The sequence below is a fragment of the Ciona robusta genome, chromosome 6, assembly GCF_009617815.1.
Source record: "Ciona robusta chromosome 6, ASM961781v2".
NCBI lineage: Eukaryota > Metazoa > Chordata > Ascidiacea > Phlebobranchia > Cionidae > Ciona > Ciona robusta.
Genome location: NC_143240.1, coordinates 2831700 through 2846266, shown reverse-complemented (window position 1 = coordinate 2846266; position 14567 = coordinate 2831700). Strand labels below are relative to the sequence as shown.

General features: G+C 32.4%; 1 protein-coding gene across 1 annotated transcript; it reads right to left on the bottom strand.

The window, feature by feature from the left end:
- Window positions 1-179: 179 nt before the first annotated feature.
- LOC149734936 (mannosyl-oligosaccharide 1,2-alpha-mannosidase IA-like) lies at window positions 180-14292 on the bottom strand. Its single transcript, XM_089880256.1, has 13 exons — window positions 13641-14292; window positions 13223-13380; window positions 10163-10357; window positions 9563-9663; window positions 7763-7874; window positions 7337-7512; window positions 5193-5293; window positions 4958-5074; window positions 4316-4431; window positions 3821-4034; window positions 3238-3410; window positions 2723-2838; window positions 180-1788 (listed from the first exon to the last, which is right to left on the bottom strand). Exons 1-13 carry the CDS (start codon window positions 13804-13806, stop codon window positions 1689-1691), a joined length of 1845 nt encoding a protein of 614 aa, XP_089736382.1. The 5' UTR covers window positions 13807-14292; the 3' UTR covers window positions 180-1688.
- Between the last annotated feature and the right edge of the window lie 275 nt (window positions 14293-14567).

The following is a 14567-nucleotide window of genomic DNA, read 5'->3' as shown; positions in this document are numbered from 1 at the left end:
GACAAAAGATGTTCTAAAATCTGAACCACAGCTTCCACAAAAAACAAATTTTGATAGTTTCTTGCCAGAGGACACAAATTCCAAACGTGGCAGTGGTATCAGGCCCTTACATCTTTTCTAAAGGCGAGCGTTCCAAAAACTGGCCAAAGTGTCGACAAAAACCACCAGATCATACAATGTACATTTGTTCACCATTCAATATATTTGGTATTTCAATATTTTAAGTAAAAGGCAGCACAAAATAAACACGGTTACATTTAATAAGGCACAAGCTCAAAACATTTAGATGGTTTTTTCAGACCAGTTTTAAAAATCGAACTGCAGTTCCGAAAAAGTAGTTCACAGTGGTGAGTCTGTAGTAAAGAATCTAAATCTAACTCAACCAAGAGACAAAAGTCATGTGGAAATGGTTATACGATGAAATGCATTTTTCAGCATAAAGTTTATATTATATTGAATTTGCCGGTTAGGAAAATAGTGAAGAATTAAGTATGTGCTCTAATGTAATGAAGTTATTTCTCAAAAACGCTGAATATACTATTTATAATACATAAACGGGATACTAATCGGAAAAAATACTGTGGGACAGAATAACTGTACGTTAAAATAGTTTGGTCAGGTTGACAAAGTATTATAGAATGTAAAAAAATCGCGGATTTTTTGCGTTTTATTTCGTAAAGGTATTTGTAAAATGTGCAAATTCAAATACCATAAAAGCACCAAAACCTTAACGAATGGCCATTCTACAGAGTATAGTGATTTATGTGTAAGTAATTGGAGGTCTCAGGTGTGCCTCACTGAAGACCTCACCCTCATAGAATAGACTGGGACCAATAAGCCTACATCCCAGGTCTCAAGTGTGTCTTACTAATAACACACTAAGACTTTTTTTGCAACTTTTAAAATTTCACTATTTTAATTAAAATTTAATTTTTAGAAAAAAAAAGTTTGCCAACTCCGTAAAATGGCCATACCATTCTATTCAATAATAAGCATTTCTGGAATAAACATTATATACCATTAAATAAAGAGATTTGAAACAGACATTTATCTCTTTAGTGCAAACCTTATATTGTGAGGCAAGATATTAGAACACTACAAGTTAAGTTAATCCCAAATAAAAACTTTTTCTAAAAACAGACGATTAAATATTAATACTCATATATAGTATAATAGGCGCCAAACATTTTAAAACACAGGGGAGGCAGGGATAGTTGACACACTCCTATAAAACAAATTTGGTTTTAATTTTACCGATTAATTTGGTGCAAAAAATTCGTGGAGTAGGCCAGCCTACCCTGCCACCCCAGGTTTGGCGCCTATGTCTAATACCCATGTTTTAACCAGTTTTTGCCCTGTTGGTGACCACCCAAATATGTCACAAATGCTCTGCTATGTGACATAAAAAATATTTAAATTAATACCATATTTTTGAAGGTGTAAAACTAAAAAAAAACTTTTGTTGCGTAAAATCATTTTTTGCGCAAAAATGACGAAAAAAGGCAAATAATTATAATTAAATGAAAAAGCAAAAAAAATAGAACAAATCGGATTAAAACGAGACAAAAATTAAAATTACGACGACACCCTTTGTTCTCGAACAATGGTCTATAACATCATAATAGTGACCATTGGACCGCGTCACGAGAATATAACGATTTCCAGAAATATTTTATAATATTTTTATGTTATGATTGCTTAATAATCGGCAACGGATGAGCTTCGGAATTAAACACCCATTCATTTAAGTTAAGCAGGTCATCATCAGAAAACAAGAGATATAGGTACCTGGAAAATATATTTGTAAGTTATATGGTATATATACAGGTGGTTTATATAACATGTGCTGTTCTATTCTATGTGGGTGAGGTCTTACGGCAAGGCACGCCATGGGACATGAAAATTAGGGTGGAATTGGCCCATTATAGTGACACCTAGGGTGTTACAACCCATTTTAGTGACAACTGGGTAGGAGAAATGTCCGTTTAGTGTCCTGCCGTAAGACACATACGCTTACAATGGTATCAGTAGCGAGCATTGGACCAAGTGTCATTCGGTTACATAGCAAGCACCTTATCAGTGAACCACACAACCGAAAAATAAATAATAAATCGTACTATAAAAAAAATGTGCTTGTGTACAAAATATAACTGAGGAGTGTGCATGTTGTGTGTGGACTCACCATGTGTGTATTCTTGTGTATATGAAGACACCAATGTTATAACTTGAAAGCATGAACTATTTCTTATATTTCTGATGAATGTGTCTAATATACTGACTATGACATCATAAAAGCCTTTCTTTTTCTGAGACTTCATTTTTCACATTTTACCATAATACCATTTGTGACTAGTACAGTCCATTTTTAAATAGAAATGACATTCCGAAATACAAAATTTGTTTGCATGGAAATAACACTTGTTCCTATAACATGACGACTATAGCGTAATCGCTTTAGTTTAAAGCATTGACATTTTTCGCGGCTTTTTAATTTTTTAAATTGTTTGTTTGAAATTTTAAACAATTTCGAATAAGGTAATTGTGCGTAAGTAGAAACATGTCATGGGACCTCAGATTTATGCCAGAATTGGCTCAATACCCCAATAAAGGTATAAAACTGTAAAGTCATCTTATAGACCTACATATAAATACACATAAGATGTACATCTTATCCCCTAACACATAATGTATATACGGTGTATAATAAGAACCAAGCACTTACTTTAAAGTCTCAGCAAGGAAGAAACTCTGTTGTACATCATCATACTGTGGCTTAGCTGCATATACATCTTTTATACCAGTGTATCCGTTCTCTGTACGACAATTCTTCTCTAGTGCCTGTGTGGAAAAGATGTTTTTAGAGAATAAATAATCACAATATTGTGAAAGAATGACCATTTAAAAACATATAATATACAAAATATAGAATAAATCATGTTTACAACAAAATTAGGAAGATACAAAAAATCTGATATAAACAATACTGCAACACACACAAAAAGAACAACAAAATTAACATGTAAAAACACACACAAAAAATTGTCAGGAAAAAAATTGCAACACACCATAAAATGAACTTAAAAACAAACAAAAACAAAAACAAAACTTACATACAAAAACACACACAAAAGAATTTTTCCAAAAAAAATGTGCAACACCCACAAAAATAGACTCAAAAACAAGAACAAAACTAACATACAATAAAAAACAACACACAGAAACAAGAACACCACTAACCTGTGCTGCATCCCAGCCCCACTGTCTGTACTTTGGATCCTTAGTAAGTCTCCACATATAAAAGTAAGTCTCTATAACTTCTGGTCTTAGTATATAATACTTTTCATTGGCACGTAATGCGGTGGCTTCGTTGCCCCCAGATAAATGAAAAGCTTCTGGTCCAAGTTTTAACGCTGGAAATTGGTTTCATTTGTTAAAAATGGGGTAATAAGCAATTAAAGTGATTATGTTATTCTAACGTTTTAAAAAAGGCAAAGACACAATATGTTTTAGAACCTGTTTTAAACTTAAAACAGCTTTTACCCTGCTGTTAGGTGTCTATACAGAGAAACAAAGCCAAAGCATATGCTGCTGCTAAGTTTCAATACAAACAAGTAGAGCCAAAGTATATTGTATTAACGACATTAATCAATGAGGTTCCATATGTTTAATAACTATGAGTGTAACTGGCATCAGGAAAAAGTCTTGCCAAATGGCAAATGACAGAAAAGGCGGAAATACACTTCTATTTTATACCAGATGAGTCCCTGTGAGATTATTTACATTATACCTAACAGCAGAAGTAACAGAATATATAACTTACTTGCTTTGTCATAAGACTCATGACATGTATGAGCAATCTCGCCCCCAAGTTTCATGTAATGGTCTTTATCCTTTGACCCCTCAGCCCCCAGGGCAAACATACCCCCAGCGAAACACGTCAGGTGACCCATCTTTGGCTCAAGTCGACCGGAACGCCATTCACCCAAGTAAGTCAAGCCCCCAGGGGATTTTCCCATTACATGCTTTTCTATGGCCTGGAAAATACATCAAATATTTTTTTCTTGACTTTTGTTTGTTTTTGTGTTAGTATATTTTTTGTAAGTTTTTTTCGTGTTATTTTTGTTTTTTGGGTGTTATTTTTTTATTTTTTGGGGGGTGTATCTGCACTTTATGCATTTTATAACCTGTGAGGATACAGTTTTATACAGGTGTAAATCGAACAATTCCAAAACACACAGAGAAAGATGAAACCGGCTACGTGTACAATATAACTTAAATTTAACCAATATTTTAAATTTTTAAGACAGTATCTTACTTCGACAGCTTCATCATACATTTGCCTTGCTACAACATCTGTTTTGTCCGACAACACCCAGGATTTAAGAAGATATTCGTAAAAACTATCGCCAAGGGCACCAACGGATACATGGCCTGAAAAATTATATAAACAGATATTAAAGTGACATACCAACGAAAAACCAAAATTTGTGTATTGATAGTGCGACCTAACGCTCAAATGCAACCTAACGCTACTATACCATCAAAGTTTTAAAACACAAAACAGCTTTTTAAAAAAAATAGTTTTGTTTTACATGGCCTGAATAAATGAATAAACACATATTAAATAAAAGTAAAATATCATGCAATTTTAGTTGTAATTTTAGGGATGCCTAGGGCAGCATGTTACCATAACTTTTGAAACATGGGTGACAATAAATGATTTAGCACCCCAGGTTTAAAGCTAAAACAGCTTTTACCCTCCTGTTAGGTTTGTCTATACAAACAGGCAGAGCTAGGGTATACGTTTTACAAGTATGAGTGTTACTGCATTTTCACAATGTTACTTCTAATGGTATACCATATCTATAAGGGCGAGGTCCCATGGTGTGGCATGTTAGAAGAGCTAGAATTTAAGCCAGAGTTGGCCCATTATTATATAAACAAACAATTTACTCACGTTGACCCCATGCTCCAGTTTGTGGGTTGATGTAATTTGGATAAAGACCATTTGGTTTGTCAGCCTTTCGTAAAAACTCACGAATTTTAACGACTTTTTCCAAATAAACAGGATTCCCTAAAAATTTTAAATAAAAACTTGATTAATTTTGTTATACATAAGGAATACTACAACTCATTGAACTAACTATTTAGGCCTATTTATTCTTTTTTTTATTCTTTTTTTTATTCTTTACCTGTAGCTTTACTTAGCATAGAAAACTCAAGATGTAAAGTTCCAAACTCCGATAAAATTGAACTTCCCCCTGAAGCCCATCCCCAGTTCTTCACATTACCCCTGAAATGAAAAGTAAACTTTAAAACCAAAAAACTCGAATTCTAAACTTGACCACAGCACTGTGTCATGAAACAGTGTGCCGCAAAACTCTCAACTTAAAAATCTCAACTTAAAAATTTTTAGAAAAAACTTTTGGCATGCCTTGTGTAAATCAAAAAATAAATAAATAAATTGGTGTGTTGTGAAAAGTGACAACAAATCAGTTGTCTAATGAGTCTATAAAATTTGAGAACTACTGCAGAAATTATAGTGCAGACACTCAGACAGCATTAATTACTGGTTAAGCTTGTTACAAAACCAGTAAAACAGCCGTGTTGTCATGCACGGAAATTCTATAAATATACGCATGGAAATACCTTAAACAGCTCGAGGATATTGTTATTTATGTGATTCGTGGCAGAATACATATACTGACAGATTGACAGAACCAAAACAACAATGACAAAATATATATAATGGCATTTATGTCCATAAGTTTACAAATGCACGGGCGTCAAATTTTGGAGATTTAAAAAAACAAAATCTGACGTGACATTACTAAAATACAGTTACACTCATAGTTGTCAAACATAGGGAACCTCATTGATTAATGTGGCAAATGCAATATACTATGGCTCTGCTTATTTGTATAGACACTTAACAGCAGGGTAAAATCTGGGGTGATATTGTTAAAATACAGCTACACTCATAGTTGTCAAACATAGGGAACCTCATGGATTATTCTGGTAAAATATATGTTTGCTTGTTTTTATACTTTGTTTGTATAGACACCTAACAGCATAAAAGCTGGTTTAGACTTAAAACCAGGGTGCCATACCCCTAACATTACACCCTTATATGCCCTTTTATAATTCCAATGATTATTTACTTTTCATACAGAAATATTCTTAATATAGATTATTTGGTTTCATGGATTGTAGGCAAGTATATGGATCAACGAATATTATGTCAGCCGTAATAACACACCCTATATGGGAGAATTGAATGATTGAAAACGTATTTTAAAAGATTTTCAAATGCTCAAAATATAGTAGTGGGGTCAGGGCACCTTTAGCACATACTATCCAAGTATCCTGATCAGGTTTTAAAAAAATTAAAACATTTAACAACTACCTATGTGAGTCGCGAGGATACGGATTTATAAATCTTTGAAAGGTTTTTGTTTACCACCAAATGGGAAGAGAAAATAAAATAGAATGAAAAAGTGTCCCATCTTCCTCCACCTTACTGTACAACTGTACTAGTTTTACACAGTGTTTGATTAGATATTCTGCCAGACTTGTTATTTAGTCTTAAAATTACTTAGAAATTGTAAATATAGCCTAAGGTGTATGTATAACCATAAGCAATGGTGTTTTCTGTGTAAAGTCATGTAGGTTTGACTGCATACTGTGCATGAGGTGTATGAATACACCATGTGTGTCTGGTGTATAAGAAGACACCCATGTTATAACTAGACAGTGAGCATGAGGTGTATGAATACACCATGTGTCTGATGTATAAGTAAACACCCATGTCGTAACGTAACAGCAGGCATAATATATAAAACACACACTATAAAAAGCAGTACCATGTAACAACAGGCTCAAAAAATAAATACATTCTATCTTGTGTTTACTCTTATAGTAGTTAACGATATATTACACGCACTAAACATATGTCATTGGGTTGTAAAATGGGTCCAAAATAAAGCAAATATTGACACAGTATTTGTGTAAATGTAATGTCAAAGTATTATTCCTAATGCCATAGGTCATAGGACCTGAGATTTAGGCCACAGTTGGCCCATTACCCCAAATTGTATATATTCATTTTATTCTATATGGGTGAGGTCCTACAGCGTGACACGCCATGGGACCGAGATTTTAACCAGAGTTGGCTCATTAAATTGCCCTATAGCACCGAACATGGTCTATCTAAACTTACACATTAACAAAAAAAAAGGAAAAATGTCAGATTAAGGTCAGAGCTGGCCCGTTACCCTATAGCAATGTCAAAACGTAAACCTTACACATAGAAAAATATCAAAGTCACAAAACTCACGTTGTAGGATTGATAAGAGCATATGGGATCCCAGTAGCTGTATTAAATGCAGGCAGCAGTTTGTCAGTTATGATTTTCGCTTGGTTTAACAATGTTGTATCACCAGAAAGGAAGTAGGCAGACAGTAAACCACCAATAAATCGAATGTTTACTTCAAATACAGAAATATCTGTTCTCTGTAAAAAAAGACAACTTTTTTTAAACTTTTGCCAAGTTTGGAACTTTGTTTTAGTAATTTTTGTCAGATATACATTTAGTAGTAAACAAAGAACATTCAAAGAATTATAAAAGTGTATCCGCACGACTTCAATAAACCGTTTTTAATTGTTTAAAATTTAATCAGAATATTTGGATATTATGTGCTACAGACGTCCCGTCTTTTTTAAAGCAAACAATGCTATGAACAAGCTATTTAAATAAACTTACAGAGTTCATATTTAGACCCATGACCCATTCTGCCCCTTCTTTGAATTCCTTATGCATTCCCATGATGTATAAAGTATCCAGTGCATCTACTATGGTGGCTCCTGTGTCAGCGCTAAAAACAACAGAAATTTTCAGTTTTTATATCATTCAAAAACATGCACTATGAAAAAGGTTGCTAAACTTAGTTTTAAGTTTTTTAACCTATATATATTTTTTTATTTTTTATATTTTTTTTATTTTAAGTTTTGAGTTTTTTTATTGCTCCAACACATGTAGTATGAATTAGGTGGTTAGATTTTTTTAATTCAGGTTAAAACAACCCATTTTTAACTAAAAATCATGTTTTTCGCTAAATAATTGAATGTACATAACATTTTATTTATTTTGTTAAGTTTAACACATGTACCATGACATAAGCAGTAGATGTATGTTTAAAAAAAAGTTTCAGGTTGAAAAACAGCCTTTTGATATAAAATTTCGTTTTTTTTATATATTTATTCCTATTTTTAATTTTAAAATATTATTGCTGTCAGAGTCACTTTAAAAATTTCAATTTAATTTTGATTGACATTTTATATTTATAGATTCCAACATGATACAATATAGTCTTTATGCGTCAGACCGAAAATTTCCGCTGAGCTCGGCAATTTTTGGCAACCGGCGTTCAAATTGTGCCGCCAATTCAAAGCTACAACTTCCTGGAATGAGAACAAAGTGGGCTGTTCGAAAAAACGAATTTTGGCGCCATTTATCAAACACAAATGCTCTGGAATTTGAGATCTGTTTAATTATTAATAGGGTCGATTACTGTCTATCACAAGTATATAGAGTGTAAGAATCCAACCTATGCCTTTGAAAAGGTAAAGAGACATTAGGTCAGTTTTGTCAATATGTTTGGTATGAAAAGATTACTCAAATTGATAGGTGTCACAATTTTAACTTTTACTGTAATATTAGCAATAGTTAGTTTACCAGTTCTTACTTTTTAACAGATAATAGCGGGGGAAAAGCTGTTTTGGCACTTAAACTGGGGTACTAAAACACACAATGTTACGCCCGTTTCAAAAGTTGGGCACCCCTAATATAAAGCATATATATGCTCAAATTTAAAAAGAAATGCTTTTTTACACTTTATAAGAGTTTATAAAACACAAAACATTTTTAAACCCAGACATAATTAATTAGCAAATTAATTAAGTTTTATTTAAAATCTCATTTGACAGCATAAAAGGGGTATTTTATTGGCAAAAAAGAAAACCCTAATTATGTCTAAAATCCAATCTTCACACTACAGACTTAGGGTGCGTAGGCAGCAGAAAGTGACATTTAAAATGGTGTAAGCTCCCTGGAATTATTTATGAACAGACCCAACGCACAGGGCTAATGCAATCATTGATTTGGCTAAAATCTGATTACAGCCCACTTAATCATTTAAGCTGTGACAAAACAGAAGATTTTTTTTCGTTTTATTAGGAAGAGCTATTCTGTTAAAACGTTAATTTTCTGATGGTCTTGTCAGATAAGAGATGAAAAATTGGTGTAATATTGTTACATAACATTAGAAATTGACTCAACATTTCCCTTTTTTACACATATAACCCAATTTAATGCATAATAGTGAAATAAAATAACATTTTTTACCAGAAAAGTTATACCTAATGCTAGCAACAGCTTAAAAGTTAAAAAATATCTGGCAACACTGTAAAAAATAGATAATTCAGTGTTTCCATGCTTATCAATATCAGGTGCCATATTATGGCATTACAAAGAAAGCCAATTCAAGAATCAATATGCATTTACCTCCCAAAAATATTGGCAGAATGACGGGATTTTGAGATTGGACGTAACTCATTTGCCCCCCATGCGAAATCCTTGTAACCTTTCCAAGCCAATTTCATCATCTGTATGAAAAACAAATCAGCAATTTAACTTTTACGATATTATCTAAAAAAAATTCTGAAGGAAAAATACAGGAGAAAAATAAATAATTTAACTGTGTTCTGAAACATATATATATATGTATGTATAGGCTATAATAACACTTATATATAAATATATACATAGAAATAGAGAGAGAATATAGATTAATTACAAGTATGAGTTAATTTATATTAAATTGTATTGTGAATTTAGCAGCCACACTCTTTTTTACTCAAGTACTTTTTACCCCTAGCGTGTTTTATCGACTGTCCTTTAGTTTTCAATTCCTTTCCTTTGCTGTTTAGTTAATTATACTTTTTCTACTATAGCATTTAAAGAGATAAAAAAATATGTTCTATCATATATTTATACGTGCGCATTTAAATTTTTAAGTTAAATTCCATTGAATGCAATTAAAGAAAATAATAAAAAAAAATTCTGGTGATGTAAAATGAATTCATAAACACCAAAAAAACTTACATTTTTGATAGAATCTCTTTTCTCTATAATATCGGGGTCTGTAGGATTTCCTCTCGTATTATCATATGCTGATATTGTTCCAAGAGCAGAAGATCCTTTCTTCAGTTGCTCCATTAGTTTATCTTTCTCCTCCTTAGCTTGCTCCTCTGCAACCCTCCTCTTGTCTTCTTCAATCTTCTTCTTCATGTTCATAACCTGGAAACAAAAATAAAAAATTAAAATAAAAAAAGTTTTTTTTTTTAATTTTGAACTAAAAAGTGGAAACACGCTCTGTGTCTTATATTCCATTTCCCCTTGTTAGAACATAAACTCCAACTAATAAAAACACTGGAAATTTATTGCCGCCGAAAGTTAAAGCTGTAACAAAGCTTCTGTAAAGTAAACACGTAGCTTTTTCACTGTGAACAATGAATACATTACATGTGACAGCTCGACAGTGAGCATGATGTGTATAAATACACCATGTGTGGGTGCCTGCATGGTGTAAAGAAAGACACAAATGTTATATTTACACTAACAGTAAGAATAAGGTTAAATCTATACAGGTGAGGTCCTACAGCGAGGCGCCTCAAATATAAGCCAAAGTTGGCCCATTACAAAACATATGTAATGTTTAAAAAGCTCACAACTTTTACAAATTATATATAAAAAGGCACAATAAATATAAAGATGAGATTATATTGACCTGCTCTATCCATCAACTAAATCTGGTTTGATCCGGTTTAAACCGTTGAGAAATAAATTGCATAGAGCATTTCCTATCACTTAATCAATAGTTCAATTATTCTAAGGTGAAAAAGCATTTAAAATTTTAAAAATTGTCTAAGAATATTTTTCAAGCTTAATTTCCGGTCAGAATATTTAACTCTTGTGAAGGTTACTTTATAAAAGCTATAATAGAAAAAATTACTGAATAAAAATGGGATTTAGAAAATAACAAATTGATGGGTTTGAGTAAAATGGGAATGCCTGGAACTATGAATATAAAAGTAAGGATCTGATGCTACAAAAATGTAACAGACAAAAATCAAGTCCAACAAATTGTATAATGAAAAAGATATATATATATACATATATATATAGAACAATTCATATAAATGGGATTGTAAGTCTTTTTTTCAAAAAGAATCTAAATATAAAGGTGTAAATGCATTTTAGCAATGTCAGCCCAAATTTTGTGCCAAATTCAAACCATGTTTCGCCTGTATACAAAACTGGCATACTTTGACAGATAGTTTTGTCTATAGGGAATACAAGAGCCAAAGCAGTCAAAACCCACTCAGAACTTAGTTGAACGTAAACTAATTAACTCCCAGGGGTAAACTATACACCAGTATATCAATATCTTAACTTGTATGTTTTAAATCACTTTAACTAATAACATATTAACTTTGGGTTGTAATTTATACACTAACGTGGTCTGATGTATATGTATAGCATAGTATAAACTACAACTAATATTATGTTGACCTTCAATTATATATATAGTAGGGTGGGGAAAGATGGGACACCTTTTCATTTTGTTTTCTCTTTCTATTTGGTAGTAAACAAAGAACATTCAAGGAATTATGAAACCGTTTCCTTACGACTTCCACAGACCGTTGTTAATTCTTTAAAACACGATCAGGCTATTTGAAAATTATGTGTTAAAGGTGTCCCATCTTCCCCCACCCCACTATATACATACACTAATATTGCTGTCTGGTGCATAGGCTATGGAAATTTAACATATAATATATATAAGTTCTATTTTGTTGGTTTTCGGAGCGCAAGGTAATAATTAAGAGGGGCAGACGGCGATCAGATACCATCCTAGTTTTGACTATAAAAATGATATACCTAATAAATCACACATTAATTTTGAATTGTACGTACTTATACACTAAAATAGCTCTAGTATAAATATAGTATCAATTTGGTTAATCCAGTTACTGTGCAAATGAACATGAATTTCATTAGCAGTTTATTCAAATGCAGTACCATCTATTTAAAGTTGGGAATATACAACTCTTGTTAAAAGTAGTGCAGCCTGTTAGGGCTGTTGTTTTGTGCAATGTAGGTACATTAATTAAATGTAGGTAAAATAATTTACTTATGTTTTAGCTTCATATAAATATAGTTCTATGTTTATGCCCGGCAAAGTAGATAATCTAGTATTAACATACACTAAACATGTCGAAACGAAAATCTTTTTAAAAATTTATGATCAAGAAAACATAAAAATATAACAACCGATTAAAAGCCATAATACATAGAATTCTATGTAGGGTTGCTTAATAAAACTTGGATTTTCTGGTCAGTTTCAATACAAACATGACATTTATGATTATATATAATACAATTTTTATCACAATCGTTTCGGTTAAAAAACTAAACCCATTTTTAGTGATGCCCAGAAGGCAAGTTTTTATTCCAAAACTATGCAAAAAAGTATCTTTGTAATTTTTCATGTCAAAAATAATTGTCTATAGTATGGGACTATAGTTATAGCATAAAGAAAGCCTAAATTCTAGGACCCATGTTATGCCACGCTGTGTACCAACATAGTATAACATAAAGTACATGTTAATGAGATTTGACTTTTAAACATCTAAAGGTAAATTAGGCATTTAACTTAAGAAGAAATAGTGTATGAAATTATGCTACCCCTAAATTTAATTTGTAATTACACATCGTTACTAATTATAGGCATTACCCTCTGCTCACTTGTATGAAAACTTAATAGTAGGGGAAAGCTGTTTGTGCATAAAACTGGGGTTCTAAAACATATGTGGTTACTACTGTTTCAAAATTGGGGTTAAATGTCAACCCTAAAAAGATACATGAATAAACCCAATACCAGGCATAATGTAAATAATTTCTAAGCGGTTTATTCCGTATAAAAACAGGTGTATTTCTGACGTTTGATATTTTTTTTGTCAGAAAGCAGACGAAACATCAGAAATACACTACACTTTTAAAACAGATAAGCCGCTGAAAGATTACCTAAAACACAATCAGTTTGTCATTAATTAATTCCTATGTAAACAATGTGGATTGTAATACAATAATAGTAATTACCTGATTAGCTTCATTTATTGCATTCTCATGTTTTTCTTGGTAAGTTTCAAACTGTCTTCGCTGGCCGGCATCTTTTGGATTGAAAACGACATGCTGGTCTAATTGTGGTGCTGGTGGTATCTTCTCTATCCCAGTTTCAGCCGGTTTGAAGCCGTTAACTGAAACAAGTTTGGGTTAGCACTTTAGAAGCAATAATTTTAGGAATAAGTTATATTGGGTGCAACTGTTGGGCTTTTTCATTAATGCTATTTTCCATACTTTTTACCCATAGCGTGTCTAAACAAATGTTGTTTTGCTGCTGATTCCCTTCTCTTGGTACCTAAAATAACATGATTTTCGCTATCGTTTTCGAAGCGATAAATAAAAGCTATATATTATGTTTTACACAGCTTTTATCTTTAAAAATATTCATACGTACTTGGTTTAACGTAATTTGCCGGCAAAGTGTCGTGTCTGTGTTCGAAAAAGCCACGAATGTCCACAGTCTCAGTTTTGGGCAACATGAAGACCATGGTGTAGCAGAATACCACCACAGTAAGAAGCCCAACACCAACTACTATCTGCTTTAACTTTACTAAACCCATGTTTAATTTAAACCCTAGAAAGTAAGTACAAATTGAAAAACAGTTATAATAAATTAAATATTAGTTGTTTATCCACTGCAATACATTAACAATGGGTGTTATAACGTAACAGAAAACGACGGTCGTTAATACACAGCTATTGGAATATATATATTGTGTATAGTGAGTAACCGTGCAGAAATACATGTTGCAAAACAAATTGCAAAATAAAACGGACACCCTTGCCTATAGCGGAGTAGAGATTTCCGCTATTCCTCACTTAAAACTGCTTTTTGTTTAGGTTTGTACCACATATTAAAGAAATACAGTATATAACAGGCCTTCGTTGTAATAAAATTAAAACATATTCATAAATTTTAAAACGTATCTAATATACCCATAAACGATATGTTCTCGATTCAGCTCAGTAGATACACTGCCACACACAACGACTTCTAAAATCGCATTCAATTTCGTTGAAATACACCGGTGTTAGCGCCTACAGATGTAATCGCGTTCTCAGCTGTTACAGCGACGACGAATTCATTGTGACGTCGCTTCGGACACGCTTGGGTAGTAAATGATTCGCGAGACGTATTTCAAATATGGGTACGTTAGTGTTTAGTTTATATTAATAAGTGAGTGAAATGTTGTCTTTCCTCGTGGCGGGGAAATGACAGTCGTTATAACACAGGTGTAGTTTTTCATATTCCATGTACTCGTTATTAGTTACCACGTGTGTAATTTTGTGGGTTATTTGCAATAAATATTGTGCAAAGCTC